This window comes from Zingiber officinale, chromosome 10B (genome assembly GCF_018446385.1).
Source record: "Zingiber officinale cultivar Zhangliang chromosome 10B, Zo_v1.1, whole genome shotgun sequence".
Taxonomy (NCBI): Eukaryota; Viridiplantae; Streptophyta; class Magnoliopsida; order Zingiberales; family Zingiberaceae; genus Zingiber; species Zingiber officinale.
In genome coordinates this window covers 15,401,076-15,426,417 of record NC_056005.1, presented here as the reverse complement: position 1 = coordinate 15,426,417, position 25,342 = coordinate 15,401,076, and the positions used below count along the sequence as shown (strand labels likewise).

Below are 25,342 nucleotides of genomic sequence, written 5' to 3'. Positions count from 1 at the left end.
CCTTGTTGTGTTTTAATTTGTATGTCTAAATGTACAAGGACTTAAAAAAACATATAGGTACCGGATGGTAGAAGACGCAGGCAAGCAAGAAGGATAGTACAGAATGGAGCCGACGGACTTGACAGATCTGAGGGACGAGCTATAGAAGAGTATTCCAATGGAGTAAGGACACATAGGAGTGAGCAAGAAGGATTTGGTGCATTCGAAAGACGAAAAGTCGAAAAGAAGACTGCACAAGACGATGTCTGGACAACTACATGTCCAAGCAATCACGAATCATCCAAGCTACCAAGAAGGTGAAGTCAGTAAATGTCAAGTCTAAGGTTGACCATTTCTAGATGATGGGAAAACTCTAGGCGACAGAATGTTATCGCTACGTCAGCAAAAGTCGTTGAAACAGATCAAAATAGTCACATCAGCAAGTCTCCAAGCACCCGGAGATCCTCCAGTCGACTAGAAGGGGCTAAGATATCCAGAGTCATTATTGAACCGTTGTCAAAGCAGATAAAGCCTAAGGACATGTCAACATCATCCAAGCGACCAGATAAGGTATGATCGACTGAAGATGCTACGTCAACATGATGGTCAGATCGAGAAGAAGACTATAGATAGGACTAAAGCTCAAAGAACAATACACACAAACACTTGTATTCATTTTCTTTCAGTTCAATTTTATTATTATCATATGTAACCATTGTAAAAGACTTCTTCACCTTCAAATCACTTCTTAAGGAGAAAATAATGGAACTTTCATCATTCTTAGACTAACAACATGGAGGTTATAACCATATAATTTCTCATGGCTTCTTTCCTTTTTATGTGTTCATCTTATTTGTAATATGTGTATCATTGTTAAGTCATTAACCAGAGAAAAAGATCATTTTTAATTTACATGTTATTTATCCCTCCCCTCTAGCGATCCGAACGGCAAACCTCCCCCTAGCGATCCAAACCGCTTCCGCCATAGTATCATAAAATAGTCCACTCAGCCTTAACAAAGATTTTAGAACAAGTAATTGTAGCAGAGAATTACTCAGCATGTGTATCTCCCGGCTCAGCCTTGACAACACAGATTGTAGAATAAGTAATGACACGACATATCAAACAATAGTTGCAAGTTGCAATATCAAATAATTCTTGCGAGAGACAAAATCCAGGCTCGTAGATTCCATCCTTTGCCATCTCCTTGACAAAAAAAAAATGGCCATCCCATAAACTAGTCTAATCCAATCCGAGATTAACATAGGTTTCAAAATGCATGATGCATTAATGTTGTCTAGGGTATGATTTTAAATCATCTGTTATCTGACTATGTTCGGAGCCAAGAACAATGTTTGCCCAATTTGATGATCTGTGAATGATTCTTGACGGAATCCGATCACTATCTTCACCTCCAGATGCTTCGTATCCATCACTGGTTGATCTTGACAGCTGAATACCCTTGGGAGGAGCATTGCCTAAAGATGAAAAAGAATTCATGCCTTGTACTTCCTCGGTACCTGATGAGGATATCCGAAATGGATGTAGATCAGGGGAATCCAAACTGCTCTCGGGGGAGGAGGAAACTGCTCTGGCTGACGGCATTGGCATGTTTGGTCCAAAAGCATTCCTAGCTTCAAGCTGCAGAGGTGCTAAACTGGTGGATGTCTCAGGAGCCAGGTCACTGGCATTGCTGTCAGTTGCACTGGCAGAAATTTTTGCTAGAGGCTCAAGAGGAAGATCCACAGGAACCATTCCCCTTTTATTAGTTTGCCTCCAGTTATCAGACCCCAGGGTCATTCTGTCACTGGCACTACCAATACTACTTTCTGTGTCTTGTTCCTGCAAAGTTTCTCGTCTAACAATCGGCTGCAGTATCTTGGATCTCTTCTTTGCCTGGGCAGCAGCTTTTGAAACTTCTTCAGCATTTAGGCGTGCAAGTGTCCACGGATTAATTTTTACTGTTCCAGGATTTCTCCTCTTGACTGGTTCCTCCATCACCTTCTTGTTTGTATGATATGCAGATGAGCCAATTTCTGGGGGTACTACATCAAACTGGGAAAAGGAGGAACCCCATGAGTCTTAAAACAAAAGCTAAAAACACAAACAGAATAATGTATTTTTGCTAGTTATACAAATATCACTTTTCAGTTTAAGTTAGGCCTAAATATAGATATCTTCCCTTCAATTATAGACTAGCATGGACAAAAACACAAATCCTGGAAGTTTGGGGTGATTCTGTACATCTATGCAACAACAGACATGGAATCCGAACCAATATTGAGTCAAATGTCCTTAGTCACTTCATGACATTCTCCTCAGCCAAAATCTACTAATTTTCTTATTGCAGCTCATGGCCCACCACCCAAAAGAGCTCTCTGTTCAAAACTAGCTTGAACCAACCTCATACTTGAATACAAAGTGCAATCTGATACCAGTTATCCCCGAACATGGCATCTTAACAATCAATAATGATTGTTCCTTTTGTGTGTCCTTTATGATATCAACCCATATCACTCTCTACTTAATAAAGAACCAAAAGATGCATTCCACTTAGAACTTTGGGTGCTTGGAGTACTAGTACTCATGAAACTTTTGGTGGAGAGTCTCAGGAATAGCTAAGTGGCTGTGATAGAATCAGGATTTAACAAGGAAGATATAGCTCATATGCAAGCCATGAACAACTGTTTTTCATCTTGGCAAGAAGATAAACTTTTGGATCAAATTGATTCGCGTCAAGCAGTGAAAAAATGGTCTTCACGGAAAGATTCTTCAAAAGTATCTTAATTTTGGTCAATTATGTGTGCACAAGCCACTGCTAGAGAATGAACCCAAGAAAACAATACCTGATCTTCAAGGAATAATCTTGGCGGAGTACACCATGCACTCCGATGGAATGCATTGAACGAACTGGTGCTGCTAAGTCCAGTATAAGAGCTCACTTGGGACATTTGTGGACTTTGCTGACCACCAACAGCATGTTGCTCCTGCTCCTGATCTTGCTCCCTCAAAGCAATTATGTAATCATACGTACTGAGTCCCTGTGGCACATCCATGCAAAGCATTAGAGGTAGTTTAAAAGAGTTAACTTTCTCCAGCATTGATGAACCAACAACACTACATGATTCCTATACTGCTATTTATTTCAGACTCTACAGAAAATCTATTATATCCAAATTACAAGTTGTGAAAATTCAGTTGGCTTGTAGATTTCAGCACAGCTCCGTGCATATGGATGAATATAAAGAATATGAAATCTTTATGAAAATAGTCAATATTTGCTATATCCTAAAATAGAATAAAGATATTGGAGCACTAGTGTATTTTTTTTTCTTTCATTCGAGTGTAGAAGTTGTGTAACTAGTAAAGTGTTTGCTGCATCAGAGTAGAAAGAAGAAAGTGTGTACCTTTTTTATTAGAAGAATGTGGAAGAAGAAAAGTTGTGCAACTGGTAGAGTAGCAACCATGGCTAATAAAGTAGACAGAGCCTGCAATTTAAGACACGGCATTAAATTAGAAGCAGAACCTTGATAATTCCTCATTATGATATGTCTAGTGTTCATTCAATTTCTCCTGAGTGCTCACCACCACAATGACAAATGGTGCCAAAGAAAAGCTACTGCCCAGCTTTGAAACAATTTCAGCAGAAAATCGCTTTCGCTCAAGGAAACACAGTACCAGCACAAGTATCCCAACTGCCCACTGCAGAATAAGCTGTCTCAAGGTGCACAAAGCAATAGTCAATCAGAATGAAAAGGACCTGACATAAAATGCATTCTATAATCAGGTCCTTCATGTACTAAGAAAATAGTATCTTCTAAACTGATGTACACAGATGATACTATTTATGCCTAAGAAAATAGTATCACTCACTATGACAAATGCAACTATCTGAATGCTAGGAAATATTTGTGCTTACCAAGAGAAGAGCAAACACCATGAGGATGAAGAACCATTTGTAGTTTTTTCTTCCTATACAGTTATTGATCCACTACAAGATAAAATGGGTATCATATATTACCACAAGAGAACAAAACATTTAAGGTTGTGAATGGAGAAATATCTGACCCTGCAGTGATGATCGAATCCATCAACGCACTTGTCACAGACTCTACAATGTTTGCTATATTTTAACACCTGCAATACATACAGTTAGGAAGTACTAGAAAAGAATCAAGCTAGTATAAAGAACATAAGAATTTTATTTTCTTGAAAAGCATGTGTGACTTATCATGATCGAGACATCTCAATATCTCATTTTCCTTAAGTAACCCAAAATCTGAATTAGTAATCGTTTTTTTAGTTATGCATCCATACAGTGCTTATCTAATTTTGATCATGCAATTGAAAATTGTAAAATACTATCTTAACTGCCCTAATTTTTTTTTTTCAAATAATATCCTATTGCGCTACATGGGAAGCACCCTCATTGCTTTTTAGACTTCCCTTCTTAAATTGCTTAGCCTACAAATTGCAACTTATCACCTGCAATCTGAAAGGTAATTTTGCAATGAGTTATTGCACAGTTCCTCAGTCCATACATGACTTTGATCAGGTAATATGGAAAATTACCTAAACAGGAAATGGTAAAGAAATAGAACCCAAGGCAATATGGAAATTTAAATTTATTGATCAGGATGAGACAATGACTTTTGATGCCTCGGACATAATGGAAGATAGTTTTCTTGTCAGTATAGCCACCATACCTTCTGAATCACTTTCAAGGAAACAACTTACTATGCAACAGCAATAGAAGCGGATGATAAAGCTGGAACTAAAAAGGCATTAGTAGCAAACTGTAGCTTTCATTTTCCTGAAAGCAAAAGTAGAGTGGATGTATAATTGCACATTCCAACTCAAGGAACACCAGTTGTCAACCATCATCGATAATAATTTTCAAGACTCCCAACAAATAGCAATACAAATATTCCAACAGAATATAAATTTCTAGATTCTTAAACTGATTTCATAATAGAAACTATAGAAGCAAACAATGTTAAGGATAAGAGAATGGACTGTGGACTTTCCTTAAAAATAGGTCTGTAGACTAGAGAAGAAACTTCATATAATCTTTAATCTCATACCTCAACTTCACACAGGCTGCAGTAAAACATGCCTTGCTCACTAAGTTGGTGTTCAGAAGACTGCTCTTGTGATTGACACCAATTACACAGAAAAGACAAGCCACACCAGCTCAAAACTACTGCCAAAAATGTGGTAGTGCATCCAGGCAATCGTTCACTTTCAAATTCTGAATTCAATTCATTCCTAGCTGAATTGACACTCCCATCGAGTTGCTTTGCACTGGTTGTTTCAGCATTTAGTTCCTTGGTTGAATCTTCTGGTTTAGACTCCTTGGAAAATGTTTGTTCTCTGTAGTCCCCTACTTTAAGAGACTTCTTAGGTTTGAAAATGCCAGGATCAGCAGGATCTGTTGCTGCACACCACGTGTATAGAAAGAATACAGAAATAACCTGAAAAATAAAAACACAGAAGGCATCAGAGTATACTCCTCTCTGTCTCTGAAATTGGATAAAGGGCAGCCCGGTCATGAAGCTCCCGCTATACGGGGTCCCGAGGAAAAATCCATTGTACGCAGTCTTACCCTGCTTTTTGCAAGAGACTGTTCCAGGATTCGAACCCATGACCTTTTGGTCACAGCAACAACTTTACCGTTGCACCAAACTCCCCTTCAAATTGAGGAATTGGATATAAATAAAATATAAGGCAGCTGAAAACTGTTTGATATTTATATGCAATTTTTCATTAAATTTATAAAGTAAGACCACCTGAAAGTTCAACATATGAGGAATGAGTACCATCTAAAATCAATAATCACAAATATTTACAAAGATCATACATCATGACCTTTCATGCATACATAAAAACATGGTAACGGTCAGGAACTTGCTTTTGAATAAATATATTATCAAAGATTTAACGTCCAATACAATCCAAATTGGTTTATCTGTTTATGAACACCATCTCATAAAGGTCTGCCTGGTTGATGAAATATATCGAGGAGCTGTTATAGTAATTGCACTTATAAGAGCCACAGATAACCAGAGGTGACAAGCTGAGTTATCCCAGGAGACATTATCATATGCTCAAGGATCAATGAATTGCAGTTGTTCTTGTTGGTGCAAAGAGCACTGTAATCGAACCTATGTTCGATGTTATCAAAGGTTCAAGTTAAATCTTATTATTATCCGATAAGTTAATCTAGTGTGCAGGATGCTCAACTCAGAAAGTCCTAATAGGTCAGTAGGACCCGATGCTAGACAAGGAAAATCTCAACAAATCGTGGAACCAAGCAGTAAGTCCAGATGGGTCAAGTGAACCTGACATATGGCAGGTTGATTCGATAGATTTGGAGGACCAGATATCAAGTCAAGTGGAAGTCCTGGTAGCCGATCCGATGCTGAGCAGCTAAGTCCAAACAGGTCTGGAGGACCCGATGTTTAACAGGTGAGTTGAGCCAAGCTACTGGAGGTAGTGTGGTGAGGTCGTGTCCGAAGGGACAAACCTTAAGCGCTGATCCAACTAAAGAAACCAATGGAAGGTTCCAAGTTGAGATCAAGATAAGTCTTACTGTCTTTTTTAACTCATGCATTATTTCATACTGTGCTAACTCTATTTTACAGGAATATTATTGTTATATCAAACTAACTCTGTTTTGCAGAAATTGAAAGAAGGTTCAGTCAACAAAACTAAGCTGACAAAACTAAGCTGACATGACACAGAGTTCAGGTCACGTAGAGCACATTTGGTATTCCGATGTATCGATTGACAAAACCCAGGGATCAGTCGATCCAACATTAAATGGCATTGATGACGCAGAAGATCGGATCTTAACGAAAAAGGAATTTTCAATAATCAGTCGATTGATAGACTTGATCAGTCAACCGAACACCGGAAATCACGAGATCGGACAGATCGGATCGAGGTGAACAACGAAAGACACGGAGTTCAATCAACCGATAGGAGGTTCAGTCGACTGATAAATTTAGTCGACCGAAGGGTTTTTCAGTCGACCGAATGAAGCTTATAAAAGAAGGTCTAGGCTCGAGCCGAACACAACTTTTCACTCCGATTCATTCTGTCTCTTCTGTGCTGCTACTATTCATGCAATGCAAGTGACGATATATCTGCTCCGAAAGCTCTCCAACAACTTTGCTAAATCATCATACTTGTATTGTTGGTAAATTCTTTTCATACTTGAATATTCATTGTATTCATACTTGTACGAATTTGCTTCCTCTGGAAGAACTATTATTAGTGGTCTGCCCAATGAGTACGGTCAAGGATCGCGGGTCTTGAAATAGTAGTCATGGGACAACGAACTAAGTAAAAACAAAGGTGTTCTTTATTTTCCATTGCTATTTACTTTGATTTGTTTTTACGAAAAGAAAATATTTCAAACGAACAAGATTCACCCCCTCTCTCTCGTCTATCACGATCTAATAATTGGTATCAGAGCATGTTGTTTTGAAAAGACTTAACAAACTTTCTAGCAATTTTCTTTTCTTCATAGAATAATTTTTTCGTTATTGTTATTCTTTATCCCGCACTACTAAACTCAATACAGTCTTGGAAATCTTGGTTATTTTTTTCATATACCAGAATGACAAACCCTCACCAAGAATGCTACAGCAGATGTTCGTCCATCCCTCTTCACTAGAGAAGATTTTAGCCACTAGAAGAGGAGGATGGAATGCTTTCTGAAATCCGATATCGACATGTGGTTCAGCATTAAAAAGGGATACAAGCCACCTAGCAAAAATGGAGAACTATTAGAACCAGAAGAATGGGATCATGATACAAAGAAGAAGGCTCAGATCGAGTTCAAAATCATGAACACCCTCCAATGCGGCTTGACAAAGGAAGAACTAAGCCGAGTCGAACCCTTCGAAAATGCAAAAAAATTATGGGATCAACTAGTCAAAATACACGAAGGAACTAACGACTCCAAGCTAACAAAAAGAGATCTTCTAAATCAATTATTTAATATTAAAATTATGCAAGGAGAAACCACAACTCAACTACACGCACGAATTAAAGACATAATCAACGGACTTTACCTCATCAGCCACCATCAAGAAAATTGCAACGTAATAAGCTATGCACTAAACTCTTTCCCTCGAATGCACGCATCAATGGTAGATGCCTATAAAGTTTTGAAGGATCTTTCAATTATAAAATTAGATAAACTTTTTTTGTGAATAGAGCAAATTAACATTAGTCGAGCCGAGAAAGATACAGCTTTATATGCAGGTCAAAACAAGATCCAAGAAGGCTAAGTCCAAGTCAAAGAAAAAACCTGCGAGCGAGTTAGATTCAGATTCAAACAACGAAGAAGAAATAGTAACATGGTAAGAAGAATATTTACTTAAAAGAAGTTAAATAGAAAGAATCCAAAGAAAGTACAAAGCATCCCAACTACATCAAAATCAGAGACAATTTGCTTCGGATGTAACAAGAAGGGTCACTACAAACACGAGTGCCCCAACCTAAAAGAGGAGAAGACCAAGTCAGCAAGAAGAAGGAAAGCATTAAGGCAACGTGGGACGAATCTTCATCAGAGGAGTCGGATATGGAAAAATCGAAGCAATCAAGTCAACTTGCACTTATGGCTATGAACGAAGGATCCAAGAATGGGTCTGAGTCTGAGTTGAGCCACGAATTCGTATCCGTTTCAGAATGACCAAAAGAGGTAAATTTATTTTCAAAATTTAAAATGCGCAAAATTATTAAATATTTATTTAAGAAATTAACTAAATTTGAGGCTCAGAATGATTTACTACTTAAGGAAATCAATCACCTAAAGGAGCAAGCCAACTTGAATCCCTCAACTTACCATGTTCAAGTGGGAACTTCAAGTTGCAAAACTTGAGGAAGAAAATTCCAACTTGAAAGGTCAAATAGAAGGACTCAAGAAAACATTGGATAAGTTCTTGGGTTCCAAGTATTTGAATATGATGTTTGGATCTCAACGAACTGTGTACAATAAATCTAGACTTGGATATGAAGCTAACTCAAACAACAAATCCTATGTCTCTGTTAATTCAAAATATTAGAAACCTAGTCTAAGCACGAGTTCTGAAAGCTTCTCTAACAAAGCAAGTAAGACCAAACCAATATTATGCATCAAAAAATAATATTTATTACTTAAAACATGAAATCAATTTTTCAAGGGGATGCAGCAAACTAGTTGTCACCTCAATAACATAACCTACTCGTCTAGGTATTTAGGACCAATATATTAGGGAAAATTTTAAATTAGTTCCAGAAGAGATTGGGATGATAGTAGGTCAGGGAAGTTAAGTTGAAAGCATGTGTAGGAGAATTATATGTTTTCAACCTAATGCAATCGGCTTAGTAAAACTAATTGAAGATACCCCAATCTAATCTGAACTAGTTGAACCAAGACTTAGTATTAAGTTCTTTTGGGCAAGACTATTTTGAAAAATATTCAGAAAGTAGTCCACCGTTGACACTCAAAAAGGTCATATGCCTCGCCACTGACTGAAAATTTACGCTTAAGAAACTTACTTGATTAACCTAAAGTTGAGTCTAAAGCCCATATCAGTTAAAATTGTTCCTTAAAATTAACAAACAACTAAAATTGAATTGAAATTAAATTAAAACTAATTAAAATTAAAATTAAACTTAAATAAAACTAATTAAAAATTAAATTAATTAACATAAAACAAATTAAAATTAAAACAAAAATTAAATTAAAATTAAAACTAAAATAAAAAGTAAAATTAAATTTAACTTAATTAACAACTTACAACTTAAATAAACTAAAATCAATTTTTAAAATTTTAACTCCTAATCGATTATCAACTTAAATTGAAAAGTTAATATTAAACTTAATGCAGTAAATCATCTCACACAATTAAAAATATATATATATTATCAGTTGATCGAACCCTCGATACGGTCAACCCAACCCCCAACATTTAACTCGTGTAACTATTGGTACGGGAAGCATCAGACGATCGAACCCAAGTTTTGATAATGGCAAAGGGTTTAAAGTTAAGTCGTCTTATGATCTAACAAGTTCATGGAGCTTGCAGGAAAGTCCTAAGTGGTACTTAGGCAAAAGTCCTAACTGCGGTTAGGCAGGTGGAAAATCCTATGGGGTGATAACTCTATGCGAAAAGTCTTGGCGGACCGAGAGCTTCAGGCAAAAGTCCTAGGGGGTGGTAACCTAGGTGGAAAGTCCTGGTGTCACGAACCAGGTGGAAGACTGGACGGGCTGGGAAGCGGAAGTCCAGCAGAAAGTCCGGAAGTTTCGAACGCGGAGCAAAAGTCCAGTCGATCTAAAGGATCGTACTGGCAACAGGTAAATCTCCTGAGTGGAGTAGGTGAGGACGCGTTCCCCGTAGAAGGAACAGTAGGTGTCAGGTCGACCTAGGGTTTTCGGTTGGAAATCCGAAGTCAGACCCGGACAGTCCGATGATTGTCGATTATATCATTTATCATATTACTATGCTAACTTTGTTTTGCAGGGTTTGTGTTTGGGACTAACACATTTTGCAAGAACAAAGAAGCACATTTAACCTCGGATGAACAGTGTCCGAGGTGCCTCCATGAGGCTTGGAGGCACCTCGGGTGCGAGCCAGAAAAAGCCAGCGCAGCAGAGCTGAGGCGCCTCGGACCAGGCTGAAGGCGCTTTGGACCAGGCGTTGGAGGCGCTTTGGATCAGCCTTGAGGCGCCTTCAGTGGGATAAGGTGCGACCAGATCAGAGCTGATCCACGCGTGCGACTCGGCGGCCTGGAGGCGCCTCGGACAGCCTTGGAGGCGCCTCCAGCACAGTATAAAAGGGGGGTCGAGGCAACATCTCAATATAACAATATCTAAGTGATCAAGCTACAACGCGCTGCTTCAAAAACACCCTGAAGTGCTGCTACAAGTTTCCGACGATCCGGAGTTCCGCTACTTTAAGATTCTGTCGTTCGGTATAATTTTTATTATTGCACTCATTGTAACTCAAATTCTGTACTATTGTTTCGAGCTTATAGTTGTTGCCCACCGGAAGCGATCAACGATCGCGGGCCTTGGAGTAGGAGTCATCACAGGCTCCGAACCAAGTAACTCCTCATGTCTTTGTGTGTTGCTTTGTTTCCTTTAGTTTATTCCACTGCGTATTTTCGACTCTGTTTTAAATCGAACGAATACGAAATAGCCACAAGAGCTATTCCCCCCCCCCCCCCCCCCCTAGCGCTTTCGATCCAGCAATAACAGCTACCTCGGTTTATCGAAAATCTAGTTCAGTCGATCGATAACATAAATCAACCTATCATCAATATATCGGTCGACCGATTCCTTTAATTGGTCGTCTGAATACCGAACAACTCCTTCTGATTAGGCGATAACTCTGAAAATTTTAAAAGATCAATCGACTGATCCATTTATTGGTCGACCGATCAAGCTTTATATAAGCGAGACCCAAGTAGAAAGTTTGACTCATCTAACACTTTTTCCTCTTTCTCTCTACCCTACCACTTTTAAGCTTTCTCAAAGTTTTCTTACCCCTCGATCATGCGTTGGTACGATTTCAATATCTTTATTCTTTAATTAAGCTAGGTTTATTTATATTCTGTATTTTTAATTGTAGCAAAAAAATATGTAAGATTGCACATAAGGAGGCTAGCTCAAATCCTAGCCAGGACCATAGGTTTTCCACCGAGGACCTACACCAATCCTTTAGCAACAAAACCTTCTTAGTTGTAAAAACACGATACCTTAATCTTCCCTTTATCAAACCTATTGTCCTAATATTATAGATATAATACAGCATTATTCCTTAGATTGTCTAGTCTTATGTAGACATGCATTATTGAATTCAATCATAATCTGTGTGAGATTAATACACATCATTATAAGACTAGAGTTGCATCAAGAGATGTGATATTTTATCTTGACATATTCCTTCGTTTACGCATGCGCCCTCCGCTTAACCGGATTTTTCCCTATCCATCATATCATGATACTTTACCTGATCCATTCTCTCATTTAACCCTCGATATTATGTAAGCCGACTTTTTCTAAGGTCCTCGACCAAAGAAGATGTCATCGGTGCCTCTTAGTCCAAAAGACAACGCACTCTGCAAGATGATTGTCTCATGCATTCATCTTAAGATCAGGTAGTCCATCTCTTCCTGATGTATGCACTTAAGAATAAACTGGATTTGGATTTTGGTTATTGGGTTTTTAAGTCCATCATCTACTATTCGAGATATAGTACCTTATATAAGGTTCACTGTCACATCCTTACCGCTTTTATAGCAAGCATCATTAGGGATAGGAGTCGGGCGTGGAGAGTTGATAGAGTTATCTGGGATCAAGGCTAGTTCTCAAAGTCTGATATACAAGCGCACTCATCCGTGCTACATTCGACTTGCTAGAGAGGAGGTCGATATTGAGGATGTACCTATAGCTATTGAGGAGCCCTATGTTCCACTGATAGCTCAGGAGTTCTCTCCATGATTTGATGCAGCTCAGGAGACATCGTCTATAGCTCCTCCACATACTAGTGATCCTTTCAGTCAGTTTTGAGACATCTTTAGTCATTTCGACTCTCTTTAGAACATGATTCAGGATCAATACATTTATTTCCAAGGGCAACTTGCAGATTTCTACCAGGATATGACTGAATGAGTAGATACTTTAGAGGCACAATGGAATAAAATGTTTGACTATTTTCGCATTACGCACGATCCTCTGCCACTTCCACCTGATGCATGATTTAGCATACTTCTAGACTATTATTTCTAATGTTATGTTTGACCTTTTGATTATGTCATTATGTATTCGGTACTAATGTTTTATCACTCTCTATATGCTCATTCTCTTTGTAGAATAAGAATTTATTGTATCATTTTTCACTGATAGTTTTCAAAAGCTTCTTTTCTTTTATACCCATATTTTACAAAACTTAGGTTTTCAAATATATCAAGATGGAATTATCTTAGGTAATACTGTAAAAAGCATAATCTGATAGCTTTAGGAAACCAGCATCTCACAAACACAATAGGATCTCTTGTTTGTGTATTGTAAAACGTAGAATGGGTTGAGATGCTTAGGTCATAACCTAGATTTAAGATGTTTTATCAGTGCATCGATATAAATCCGGGCTTTAAACTTACATTGATCAAGTTGGTTGATCTTTCTTAATCAAAACTAACTAGAATCCAAACACTCAACTTGACTAACTTTAGTGACAAAAAATAATATCTTATGGTAAACAACCAAATGCTAAAGTTAAACATTTCAAAATAAAAACTTTTTCTAGATGTTTTCACTATGCATGCTTGGACTTTAGGATTTGTGTTAACGGGGAGCACTAACATCAATTTTGGAAGAAACGTATTTCCATATTTTCAAATTAAAAAAAAAACTATTTTTCTTTAAAAATTCCAAAATCTAATTAGAAATTTCAAAATCTATTTCAAATCTATTTCGAAAAACTTGAAAATATTTTCTTAAAAATTTAAGTTCAATTTTTTAGCAAAAAATATTTTCCATAACTATTTTTCCTTCAGAATATTGTTTCAAAATTTTGAACTATCATTTCAAAATTTTACATAGAAAATTTTAAATTTCTTGGACAGCCAAAATTATAAAATTTCAAATATTGTTTTTCAAATACTTATAACTTCGGCACTTCAAAACTTGGTAGTAATTCAAAAAGTTTTTAAAACTTTGTCAAAATTGATGCTTGTGTTGTAACTCTAATGTTTGATGTATGTCAAAGGGAGAGAAGTTAAATTCAGGGGAAGTTAATTGTTAGCAAAAATTATTTTCCCTTAGAATTTTAAATTTCAATTCTTAATTCAAAACTTATTTTCGAAATTTTTTAGCAAAAATTATTTTCCAAAACTATTGTCCCTCCTTAATTTTCTCCTCCTTAAGATAAACTCCCCCATATTTTTCAAGTTTTTCGAAATAGATTTGAAATAAATTTTTAAATTTCTAAGTTTTAAAATTCTAAATAGATTTTGAAATTTCTAAAGAAAAATAGTTTCAAAAATAGTTTTTTTTTAATTTGAAAATAAGTTTCTTCCAAAATTGATGTTAGTGCTCCCCTTAAAAAAATATCCTAAAGTCCAAGCATGCATAGTGGAAACATCTAGAAAAAGTTCTTATTTTGAAATGTCTAACTTTAGCTTTTGGTTGTTTACCATAAGATATCAGTCTTTGTCACTAAAGTCAGTCAAGTTGAGTGTTTTAGATTCTAGTTAGTTTTGAAGATCACCCAACTTGATCAATGTAAGTTTAAAGCCCGAATTTATATCGTTACATTGATAAAAACATCTGAAATCTAGACTATGGCCTAAGCATCTCACCTCATTCTACGTTTTATAATACACAAACAAGAGATCGTATTGTGTTTATGAGATGCTGGTTTCCTAAAGCTATCAGATCATGCTTTCTACAATATTACCTAAGCTAATTCCATCCTGATATATTTGAAAACCTAAGTTCTGTAAAACATGGGTATAAAAGAAAAGAAGCTTTTGAAAATTAACAATTAAAAATGATACAATAAATTCCTATTCTACAAAGAGAATGAGCATATAGAAAATGATAAAACATTAATACTGAATACATAATGACATAATCAAAATGTCAACAAAAGGTTAAGCATAACATTAGAAATAATAGTCTAGAAGTATGCTAAATCATGCATCAAGTGGCAGAGATGGAGGATCGCGCGCAACTCAAAAATAGTCAAACATCCTATTATATTGTGCCTCTAAAGTACCTACTCGTTCAATCATGTCCTGGCAGAAATCTGCAAGCTGCCCCTGAAAAGAAATGTATTGATCCTGAATCATGGTCTAAAGAAAGTCGAAATGACCAAAGATGTCATCTCAAAATTGACTAAAAGGATCACTAGTATGTGGAGGAACTATAGATGATGTCTCCTAAGCTGCATCAAAGTATGGAGTCAGAGAGAACTCCTGAGTCATCAGTGGAACATAGGGCTCCTCAATAGCTATAGGTACATCCTCAATATTGACCTCCTCTCCAGCAGGTCGAACGTAACACGATGAGTGCGCTTATATACCAAACCTTGAGAACTAGCCTTGATCCCAGCCAAGGACATTTGATGGATACCCATTAAGTCAAAGTTAGATAACTCTATCAACTCTCCAAGTCCGACTCCTACCCCTAATGATGCTTGCTATAAAAGCGGTAAGGATGTGACAGTGAGCCATATGGACCTTATATGAGGTACTATATCCTAAATAGTAGATGATGGACTTAAAAACCCAGTAACCAAAATCCAAATCCAGTTTATTCTTAAGTGCATACATCAGGAAGAGATGGACTGGACGCAGGACTGCCTAATTTCTAAATGAAAGAGGATGAATGCATGAGACAACCATCTTGTAAAGTGTGTTGTCTTTTGGACTAAGAGGTACTGATGACATCTTCGTTGGTTGAGGGCCTTGGAAAAAGTCGGCATACATGATATCGAGGGTTAAATGAGAGAATGGATCAAGTAAAATATTAGGGTATGACAGATAGGGAAAACTCTGGTTAAGCGAAGTGTGCATGCGTAAGAAACGAAGGAATATGTTAAAATCAAATATCATATCCCTTGATGCAACTCTAGTCTTATAACGATGAGCATTAATCTCACACAGATTATGATAGAATTCAGTATATAGTGTGGGATTGTATGCATGTCTATAGAAGACTAGACTATCTACAAAATAATGTTGTATTATATCTATAATACTAGGACAGTAGGTCTAATAGAAGAGAAGATCAAGGCATCAAGTTTCTATAACTAAGAAAGTTTTGTTAAAGGATTGGTATAGGTCCTCTGTGGAAAACCTAGGATTTTGGCTGAGATTCAAGGGGCTAGCCTCCTTTTGTGCAATGTTACGTATTTTTTCGCTACAATTAAGAATACAGAGTATAAATAAACATAGCTTAAATGAAGAATAAAGATATTGAAATCGTACCGAGGCATGATGGGGTTGTAAAAAGACTTCAAGAAAGCCTATAGGCAACGGGGTAAAGAGAAAAAGGCGAAAGAGGAGAAAGGTGTTGGATGAATCAAGCTTTATGCCCAGGTCTCGCTTATATAAAGCTTGATCGACTGATCCCTTAAAAGTTTTGGAGTTATCACCCAATTAGAAAGAGTTGTTCAGTATTCAATCGATCTATTAAAGGAATCGGTCGACCGATATATTAATGATAGGTTGATTTATGTTATCAGTCGACTGAACCAGATTTTTGGTCAACCGAGGCAGCCATTACACAAGTAAAATGTTGAGAGTTTGGTCGACCGAATCGAGGGTTTGGTCAACTGTTAATATTTATTTTAATTGTGTTAGATAATTTACTGCATTAAGTTTGATATTATCTTTTCAATTTAAGTTGATAATTGATTAGGAGTTAAAATTTTAAAAATTGAGTAAGTTAAAATTGGTTTTAGTTTATTTAAGTTGTCAGTTGTTAATTAAGTTATATTTAATTTTAATTTTAGTTAGTTAATTTTAATTTAATTTTAGTTTCAATTTTAATTTAATTTTAGTTTTTATTTTAATTTGTTTTAAGTTAATTTAATTTTAATTCTAGTTTTAATTTTATTTTTAATTAGTTTATTTAATTTTATTTTTATTTTTATTTTTATTTTTAATTAGTTTTAATTTTAATTTTAATTTAATTTCAATTCAATTTTAGTTGTTTGTTAATTTTAAGGAATAATTTTAACTAATATGCGCTTCAGACTCAGCTTTCGATTACTCAAGTAAGTTTTTTAAGAGTAAATTTTCAGTCAATGGTGAGACATATGGTCATCTTGAGTATCAACAGTGGACCACTTTCTAAATACTTCTCAAAATAGTCTTGCCCAAAGGACTTAAGACTAAGTCTTGCTCCAACTAGTTCAGACTAGATAAGGGTATCTTCTATTAGTTTCACTAAGTTGATTGCACTAGGTTGAACACATATGATTCTCCTAGACATGCTTTCGATTTAACTTCCCTAACCTACTATCATCCCAATTTCTGGAACTAAGTTAAAATTTTCCCTAATATATTGGTCCTAAATACCTAGACGAGTAAGTTATGTTATTGAGGTGACAACTAGTTTGCCACCTCCCCTAAAAAATTGATTTCATGTTTTAAGTAATAAATATTATTTTTTAATACAAAATATCGGTTTGATCATACTTGCTTTGTTAGAGAAGCTTTCGGAATCCATGTTTGGACTAGGTTTCTAATATTTTAACTTAACATAGACATATAGGATTTGTTGTTTGAGTTAGTTTCATATCCATGTCCAGATTTGTTATGCACAGCTCGTTGAAATCCAAGCATCATATTCAAATACTTGGAATCCAAGTTGAACTTTTCCAATGTTTTCTTGAGTCCTTCTACTTGACCTTTCAAGTTGGAATTTTCTTCCACAAGTTTTACAACTTGAGTTGAAGTTATCTCTTGAACAAGGTCAGTTGAGAGATTTAAGTTGACTTGCTCCTTAAGGTGGTTGACTTCCTTAATTAGCAAATCATTCTGAGGCTCGGATTTAGTTAATTTCTTAATAAACATTTAATAATTTTGCGTATTTTAAATTCTGAAAATAAATTTACCTCTTTTGGTCCTTCTAAAACGGATACAGATTCATGGCTCGACTCGTACTCGGATCCGTTGTTCATAGCCATAAGTGCAAGATGACTTGATTGCTTCGGTTCTTCCATATCCGACTACTCAGATGAAGATTTGTCCCACGTTTCCTTAAGTGCTTTCCTTCTTGCAGACTTGGTCTTCTCCCCCTTTAAGTTGGGGCACTCGTGCTTGTAGTGACCCTTCTTGTTGCATCTGAAGTAGATTATCTCCGATTTTGATATAGTTGGGATGCTTTGTACTTTCTTCAGATTCTTTCTATTGAACTTCTTTTTAGTAAACATTCTTCTTACCATGTTTACTATTTCTTCTTTGTTCTTTGAATCCGAATTTGACTCGCTCTCAAGTTCTTGTTTTGACTTTGACTTGAACTTAGCCTCCTTGATCTTGTTTTGACTTGCATATAAAGCTATATCTTTCTCGTCTTGGCTAGTGTTAGTTTGTTCATATAATTCTAATTCGCAAAAAAAGTTCATCTAATTTTATAATTGAAAGATCTTTCGAAACTTTATAGGCATCTACCATTGATGCCCATAATGCATTTCGAGGGAAAGAGTTTAGCGCATACCTTATTACATCGCGGTTTTCTAGATGATGGTGGACGAGGTGGAATTCGTTGATTGTCTTTAATTTGTGCGTGTAGTTGAGTTGTTGTTTCATCTTGTATCATTTTAATATTAAATAATTGATTCAGAAGAAGACCTTTTTTGTTATCTTGGAGTCGTCGGTTCCTTCGTGTAGTTTGACTAATCGATCCCATAATTCTTTTGCATTTTCGAAGGGCCCGACTCAGTTTAGTTCTTCCTTTGTCAAGCCGCACTAGAGGGTGTTTATGGCTTTGAAGTCGATCTGAGCCTTCTTCTTCATATCATGATCTCATTCTTCTGGTTCTAATAATTCTCCATTTTTACTACGTGACTTGTATCCCTTTTAATTGTTGAACCACATGTTGATATCGACTTCAGAAAGCATTCCATCATCTTCTTCCAGTAGCTAAAATCTTCTCCATTGAAGAGGGGTAGACGAACTATATTGTAGCCTTCTTGGTGGGGGTTTGTCATTCTGGTATATGAAAAGAATAATCGAGATTTCCAAGACTTTGTCTTGGGTTTAGTAGTAGGGGATAAAGAATAATAACAAAAAAAAATTATTCTAAAGAAAAGAAAAATTGCTAGAAAGACTGTTAAGTCTTTTCAAAGCAACTCTCCTTGTAATCTCCATCAAGCAATCTTCATTGTCTAAGATTGTCTAACCATCTTAAATTAGATTTATTTCCGTTGAGATGGTCGTGTTCAGGTGCAACAGACTCATCACATGAAAGATCCCTCCGTCCCGATTGGAATTGTTTCAATCAACCACGAGGAAATGCTAGAAAAGTTCACTGGGTTAAACTTTAAATGTGAAAGTAGAAGATGTTCTTCTACTTGACTACACTGAATCTGGCTCAGTTCTTCAAAGAGGAACATCCCACGCATGAGGATGCTACTAATGTCCAGACCATCAGTGTATTGGAGGCATAGACTCATTTCGAGTACTTATGCCCAAACTACATCCTCAACAGGCTTGCCGACTCGTTATACGCTGTGTATAGCACGAAGAGAACGACGAAGGAGTTGTGGGAGTCTCTGGACATGAAGTAAAAAACGGAAGATAAGGGAAATTCATTATAAGCCGATTCGTGGACTATAAAAACTGTTGACTCCAAGATGGTTATCAACCAAGTCCAAGAGATTCAGGTGATTCTACAAGAGATTCACCCATAAGGCCTAGTGCTAAGTGGAACCTTCCAGGTGGCAGCAATTATGGAGGACTTCAAGAACTACCTAAAGCATAAGCGGAAGAAGATGAGCACAGAAGAATTCATTGTTAGACTTCGCATTGAGGAAAAGAGTTTAGAGAGAAAACTATACTGTTAAAGTCAATGTAGTCAAGCACGATCAAAATTTGAAACGAAAGAATCCCAAGTCTTCAAAGATAGAACATAGAGAAGGCAAAAGCAAGAAGTTCTCTAGGAAATGCTTCAACTGTGACGGAGTCGATCACAAATCTTCGAAGTGCATAAAGTTGAAAAAAAGCAGGTGGTCAACCTGAACGAGAGATCAGAAATAGACGACCTCTACGCAGTGGTCTCTAAACTGAATCTGATAAATTTAAACCCGCGACAATAGTGAATCATTACCGGTGCCACTAGACATGTATGCTGCAATAAAGAGTTACTCCACAACTTTAAAGACATCAAAGATAAGGGCAAGTTATACATGGGGAACTCAGTAATTGCAGACATCATGGGTTAAACAAAAGTAGCGTTGAAGATAACCTTGGACAAGGAGTTCACTCTAAACAATGTGTTGTATGTTTCAAAAATTCGGAAGAATCTAGTGTTCGGATCACTTTTGAGCAAGCATGACTTCCGTATTATTTTTTAGTAGGACAAAGTTGTTCTATTTAAAAATGGAGTGTTTTCAGGAAAGAGTTATATAACCGTTAAGTTATTCAAGCTTAGTGTAATGGCTATTAGGCCTAAGGTTAATAAAATTGAAAAATCTTCTATTTATATACTCGAGTCTTCGTGTTTGTAGCATGGTAGACAAGGACATGTTAACTACGATATGTTACGTAGATTGATTAACATACAAAGTATACTTATATTCCACTTTCACCCAAAAGACAAGTGTGAGATTTGTGTTAAAGCGAAAATGACAAGGTCATCCTTTCAACATGTTAAAAAAAACAACGAACTATTTGGGTTAATTCACACCGACGTGTACGACCTAAATGGTACACTGACATGTGGTGAGAATAAATACTTCGCCACTTTTATAGATGGTAATACGAAATACTGCTATATGTATCTTCTCAAAAGTAAGAATGAAACTATAGAAAAATTTATTCTCTATAAGAATGAGGTTGAAACCAACTTAAAAAAAAAGATAAAGATGGTTCACCGTTCGCTGAGTTATGTGCTGAACATGGGATCAGACACGAAATAACTCTTTATACTCCTCGACAAAATGAGGTTGCTGAGCGAAAGAATCATACCTAAAAAAGATGATGAATGCTCTTTGATTGAGCTGGACCGTTGGAGTTCTTATAGTGAAAGTTGTGTTAACATCGAATTACATTTTAAATAAGGTATCCAAAAAAAAATAGATAAGAACTCTTATGAATTATGGAATGGAAGACGACTGTCCTACAAATATTTGCAAATGTGAGGATGTCTTGCTAAAGTTTTTGGTGCCTGATCCGAAAAGGATTAAGATATAACCAAAAACTATTAATTGCATATTTATTGGATATGCACATAATAGCACTGTGTATCAGTTGTTTGTGTATGAGTATAATCGAAAAATGTCTCGTTCCTTGAGCATATGTTTCTTAGAGAAGTAAACTACTAGGTTGCAAGTGAGTCCTAAAGTTACTCAAAAGAATAAGCTCTTCTGATATACCTCACTCAAAAAAGACAATCGCATCTGAGATAAACTCTATCTTGTAAAATCACACTTAAGAACTTGTGAATCTTTCTCAAGGAAGTAAACGACTAGATTGCAAATGAATTTTCAAGAAGAAAATGAAATTAGACGGCACAATTGATAAGTATAATGCTAGATTGGAAATTAAAGGTTATCGACGACGAAAAAACTTTAATTACTTTGATACATATTCTCCGATGTAGAAAATAACTTCAAAGTATTATTGGTTATCGTCGCTCTATAGAATCTGGAATTACATTAAATAGTTGTAACAACCTTTGTAAATGGAGATTTAGAAGAGGAAATCTACATAAAGCGACCTGAAGGATTTTCTGCGCGAAGATTTAAAAACAAGATTTATAGATCGATGAAGTCATTATACAGCTTGAAATAATCACCAAACAACGGCATGAAAAATTTAATAATGTCACAAAGGAATGTGGATTCAAAATCAATGAATTGGAAAAATGTGTCTACATGAAAGTCACAGAGAATGATTATGTCATCTTGTGCTTATATGTAGATGGTATACTTACAGTAATGATAAGATAATCAAATCTATTAAAGACATGTTGAACTCAAGGTTTGACATGCAAAATATAGACCTAGCTTATATGATTCTACGGAGCGAAATTCTTAAAACAGCAGAACTTGTTCTTATTCAGTCCTATTACATGGACAAGATTCTTAAGAAATTCACTAAAAGTAATACTGCATCGGCACGAACACCGATAGACGCGAGTCAACATCTATCAAAAAATCAAGAAGAAAGTAGCTCTCAAATAGAGTACTCTCGAGAGATCAGAAGTTTGATATACCTGATGACACGAGAGACTTAGCTTACGCGATAAGTAAATTGAGTAGATACACGAGAAATCCCAATGTTAACTTCTAAAAAGGGATAACAAAAGTACTTTGATACTTGAGGTATACTCGTGAATATAGACTGTATTATACGAGATATCCTACTGTGATTGAAGGATATAACGATGTGAATTAGATATTTGACATGAAAGACTTGAAGTCTACAAGTGGATTTGTATTCACTTTGGAAAGTGTAATCATTTCGTGAAAATCTTCTAAGCAAACAGTAATAACCAGATCCGCAATGAAATTCGAGTTTGTAGCCCTTGACAAATGTAGTGAAAAGTCCAAATGGCTACGATAATTAAGATGTTCTTATATGGTCGATGTGCCGACAATTTACATACATTACAATAGTTAATCAGCAATTGGTCGAGCATAAAGTCATCTGGTCATGACAAATCTAAACATATACATCGTAGATACAATATCATTAAACAACTATTCTCAATGAGAGTTATCATGGTTGACTATATGAACTCAAAGGATAACCTAACAGATCCACTAACTAAAGGGTTAAATCGAGAGTTACTTGTAAGCTCATCACGAAGGATAGATTTGATGCCAATAAAAAACGTTGGTTCAAAAGAAACCCAACATATGCAGACAGAAATCCCAAGAACTAGATTCAATGGGACAACATAACTGTATTAACTAAGTGGGGAAACTATCCAATGAAAAATGGAGGTTAAGTATATGACTTTTAATGATGGAGCAATGTAAAATACTCCCAAGAGATGAGAACGAAGTGGAACCGCTTCAAAAAAAATTGAAGACACACTTATTAAAACCAGGCTTGTTCATGGTCAAGAACGAATACACTTATAAGAACTGAGTTGTATCAGGGTGAATCATGGGTGAGATATGTCAATACTTATACAAACAGTATAACAGTTCAAGCAAACAAATCTTCACAAGAGTAAATTCAAAAGGTAAAGTCCACTTATCCTATATTGGACTTAACTGTTGAATGTACATACCCTGTTTTTATTCATGTGGAAGATTGTTGAAAACTTAAATGGAAACAATAAAAGGTGGCCGAAGGAGACTTCATTGTACATGGATTTTTAGTCCCGAAGTTTCATGATTTTATTGTTCATTTATATTGTATCACATGTATTGATGTTGTGAACATATGTATGGGAAGAGACTCTCTCACGCATGAGTGCTAAAGGGGTGCAAATCCAGAGCTTGGTTTGCACTAAATAAAGTTGACTTGTGTGAAAGCACGACCTGCGCGCGTCGAATGTCAGACAGGTCAAAGCAAAATTTTCCATATAGATCAACCAACATTTTGTCATGTGAATAATTCTTTTGCTTGCTAGTCAAATGAAATGGATGCATTAATCGATAATTAATAAAAAAACCATAACCAACATACATTTCCAATTGGGCAAATTAATGGCAATAAATGGCTTTTATTCGGTCATTTGAATGTTGCAAAGGTCTAAGCTCCTATATAAGGAGGTTGTAACCAAGAGCAAGAAAAGAAGAGCCAGAAGCAAAGAAATATGTCCATCGCATTCCCCTCGTCCTTTCTCTCTATTGAGCACTCTATTCGATGGATCATGTTGGTAGCATTCAGGTACGAATTCAATTCGCTGCGACCATCAGTGCTTGGTGATATTCGTGGTGTATCATTGTATCTTGGGAAACAGACGACCCACAACAACCTCGAAGCATAGCCGGAGATGAGACGAATCTGTTTTAAGGAAAGTGCGTCAAAATTAGGCCTTAGCATCTTACTCTCCGACTTGATAGAAGTACTCGGCTCAGCAAACTTGGGAGTATTCAGCTCGGCAGATTCGGGAGTACTAGGACACAGGAGTACTCCGCTCAGCTAACTCAACCGAATTCGGACTCGGCAGAAGCATTCCGCCGACTCGTACTCGACAACTCGGCGACTCAGCTCCACTTGGGAGTACTCAGCCGACTTGGATTCACTCAAGAGCACTCGGACAGCTTAGCTTGGCCTCAGACAGCTCAGCTCAGCCTCGGACAGCTCAGCTCGGACTTGGGTAGTTTTGCTCGGCCTAAGCTCAGTTCGGACTCAGATAGCTCAGCTCAGCCAAGTTTTCGAGGCAGCCTAGCTTTTCAAGCCACTCTTCTTTCCTATTTGGCCGTATGAGATTATCAGCTCAGTCATCTTCTTAAGTTAAACTTTGAGTATATTTCAATTCAGCAACAACTCTCCTTGTATTCTCCGACGGGCAATGAAGATTGTCTAACACATTGTACCTAACTAGATGGAATAATTTAATTGATGGAAACGACAGGACTCAGAAAACAAATGATGGAGATATAAAATCGAGAGATTTATCAAGAAGTGAGAAAACAAAAGAAAGGAACAGTTCGTGAAAAGTATGTCATACCAGAGGAGTGTAGAGCCCCATTACGACATACTGAAACAGCTTCTTCCCCACGAAAGGAACAAAGAACACATAGAAAGCAAATCCGAGAGCAAGAAAAACAGCTATCGCTACCACCTGTAGAGAGCCAAGCGAAAAAATAAGACTAATCGCAACCAAACCAGAAATAGAGAAAAGAAAATATATGTAGACCTGGAGAGGATGATAAGGAAGTTGCCATCCATGCTTCCTCATCTTTCACTGCTTGTTCCCCAAGCCGATATGTTGAAAGTTTCAGATTTTACGACACCAAATCCAACTACAACGCATCCTGCTGCAACCCACAAGCCTCTAGCGCTACAATCCCAGAAGCGATGATATTGACAAAGAGAGTGCGAAAGGAGATTCCTGCCTCAGGAGCTTAAATGCGGTGGCAGGTACAGAGACATGGGGGGAAGCAATGAGCTGTTTGGTTGTTCGTCTCCTGTGAAGCTTTGCCAAAAGATCTCGTTGATGCTCTGGAGGTAAAGTCATCGATGGGAAGATACAGCGGAGGGCGTGCTGCTTTTTACGCCCACCGTTGTTCACTTAATTGTCAGCAGACCCCTTTTGCCCTTGGGGCTTGGGCATCCCCAGTCGGGTCCATGTCAGGACCTGTCGTATCGCGTCAGGGTTCAGGCGGCCGATGGGAGAGAGAAGAGATGACAATTGGCAACGGCTGAACGCACATGGGGCGGGCGCTGGGTGCCTACAAAATGCCGCTGTGAGAGTGTGACCTCTCTCTCTCTCAGACCGGTCTCTTTTTCTCTGTCTGGTTCATGACTGGAGCGCAGCTGGCCGTGATTTGGGTTAACCAAATAAAAGAGCTTTCGGTACATTTCTGTGGTAAAATTCCTTACGAAATTTTCTTATGTAATTTTTTTACAAAATATTTATTGTGTTCTTTCTTGGGTATACTTTGTCAATGAAGCTAACATAATTTTTTTTTCTTGTGTATACTTTATTCTCGGATTTATATGCAGC

The 25,342-nt window shown here is 36.8% G+C and overlaps 1 protein-coding gene across 2 annotated transcripts; it reads right to left on the bottom strand.

Moving 5' to 3' along the window:
• Nucleotides 1-1,100: 1,100 nt before the first annotated feature.
• LOC122029421 (probable protein S-acyltransferase 22) lies at nt 1,101-25,040 on the bottom strand. Of its 2 annotated transcripts, none has more exons than XM_042588399.1 (9): nt 24,533-25,040; nt 24,344-24,457; nt 5,064-5,453; nt 4,048-4,116; nt 3,899-3,970; nt 3,565-3,681; nt 3,387-3,467; nt 2,826-3,020; nt 1,101-2,034 (listed from the first exon to the last, which is right to left on the bottom strand). In XM_042588399.1, exons 1-9 carry the CDS (start codon nt 24,572-24,574, stop codon nt 1,267-1,269), a joined length of 1,848 nt encoding a protein of 615 aa, XP_042444333.1. In that variant the 5' UTR covers nt 24,575-25,040; the 3' UTR covers nt 1,101-1,266. The 2 variants fall into 2 exon arrangements, with proteins under 2 accessions (XP_042444333.1, XP_042444332.1); XM_042588398.1 differs by having other exon boundaries at nt 3,565-3,693; nt 24,533-25,039.
• Nucleotides 25,041-25,342: the final 302 nt, after the last annotated feature.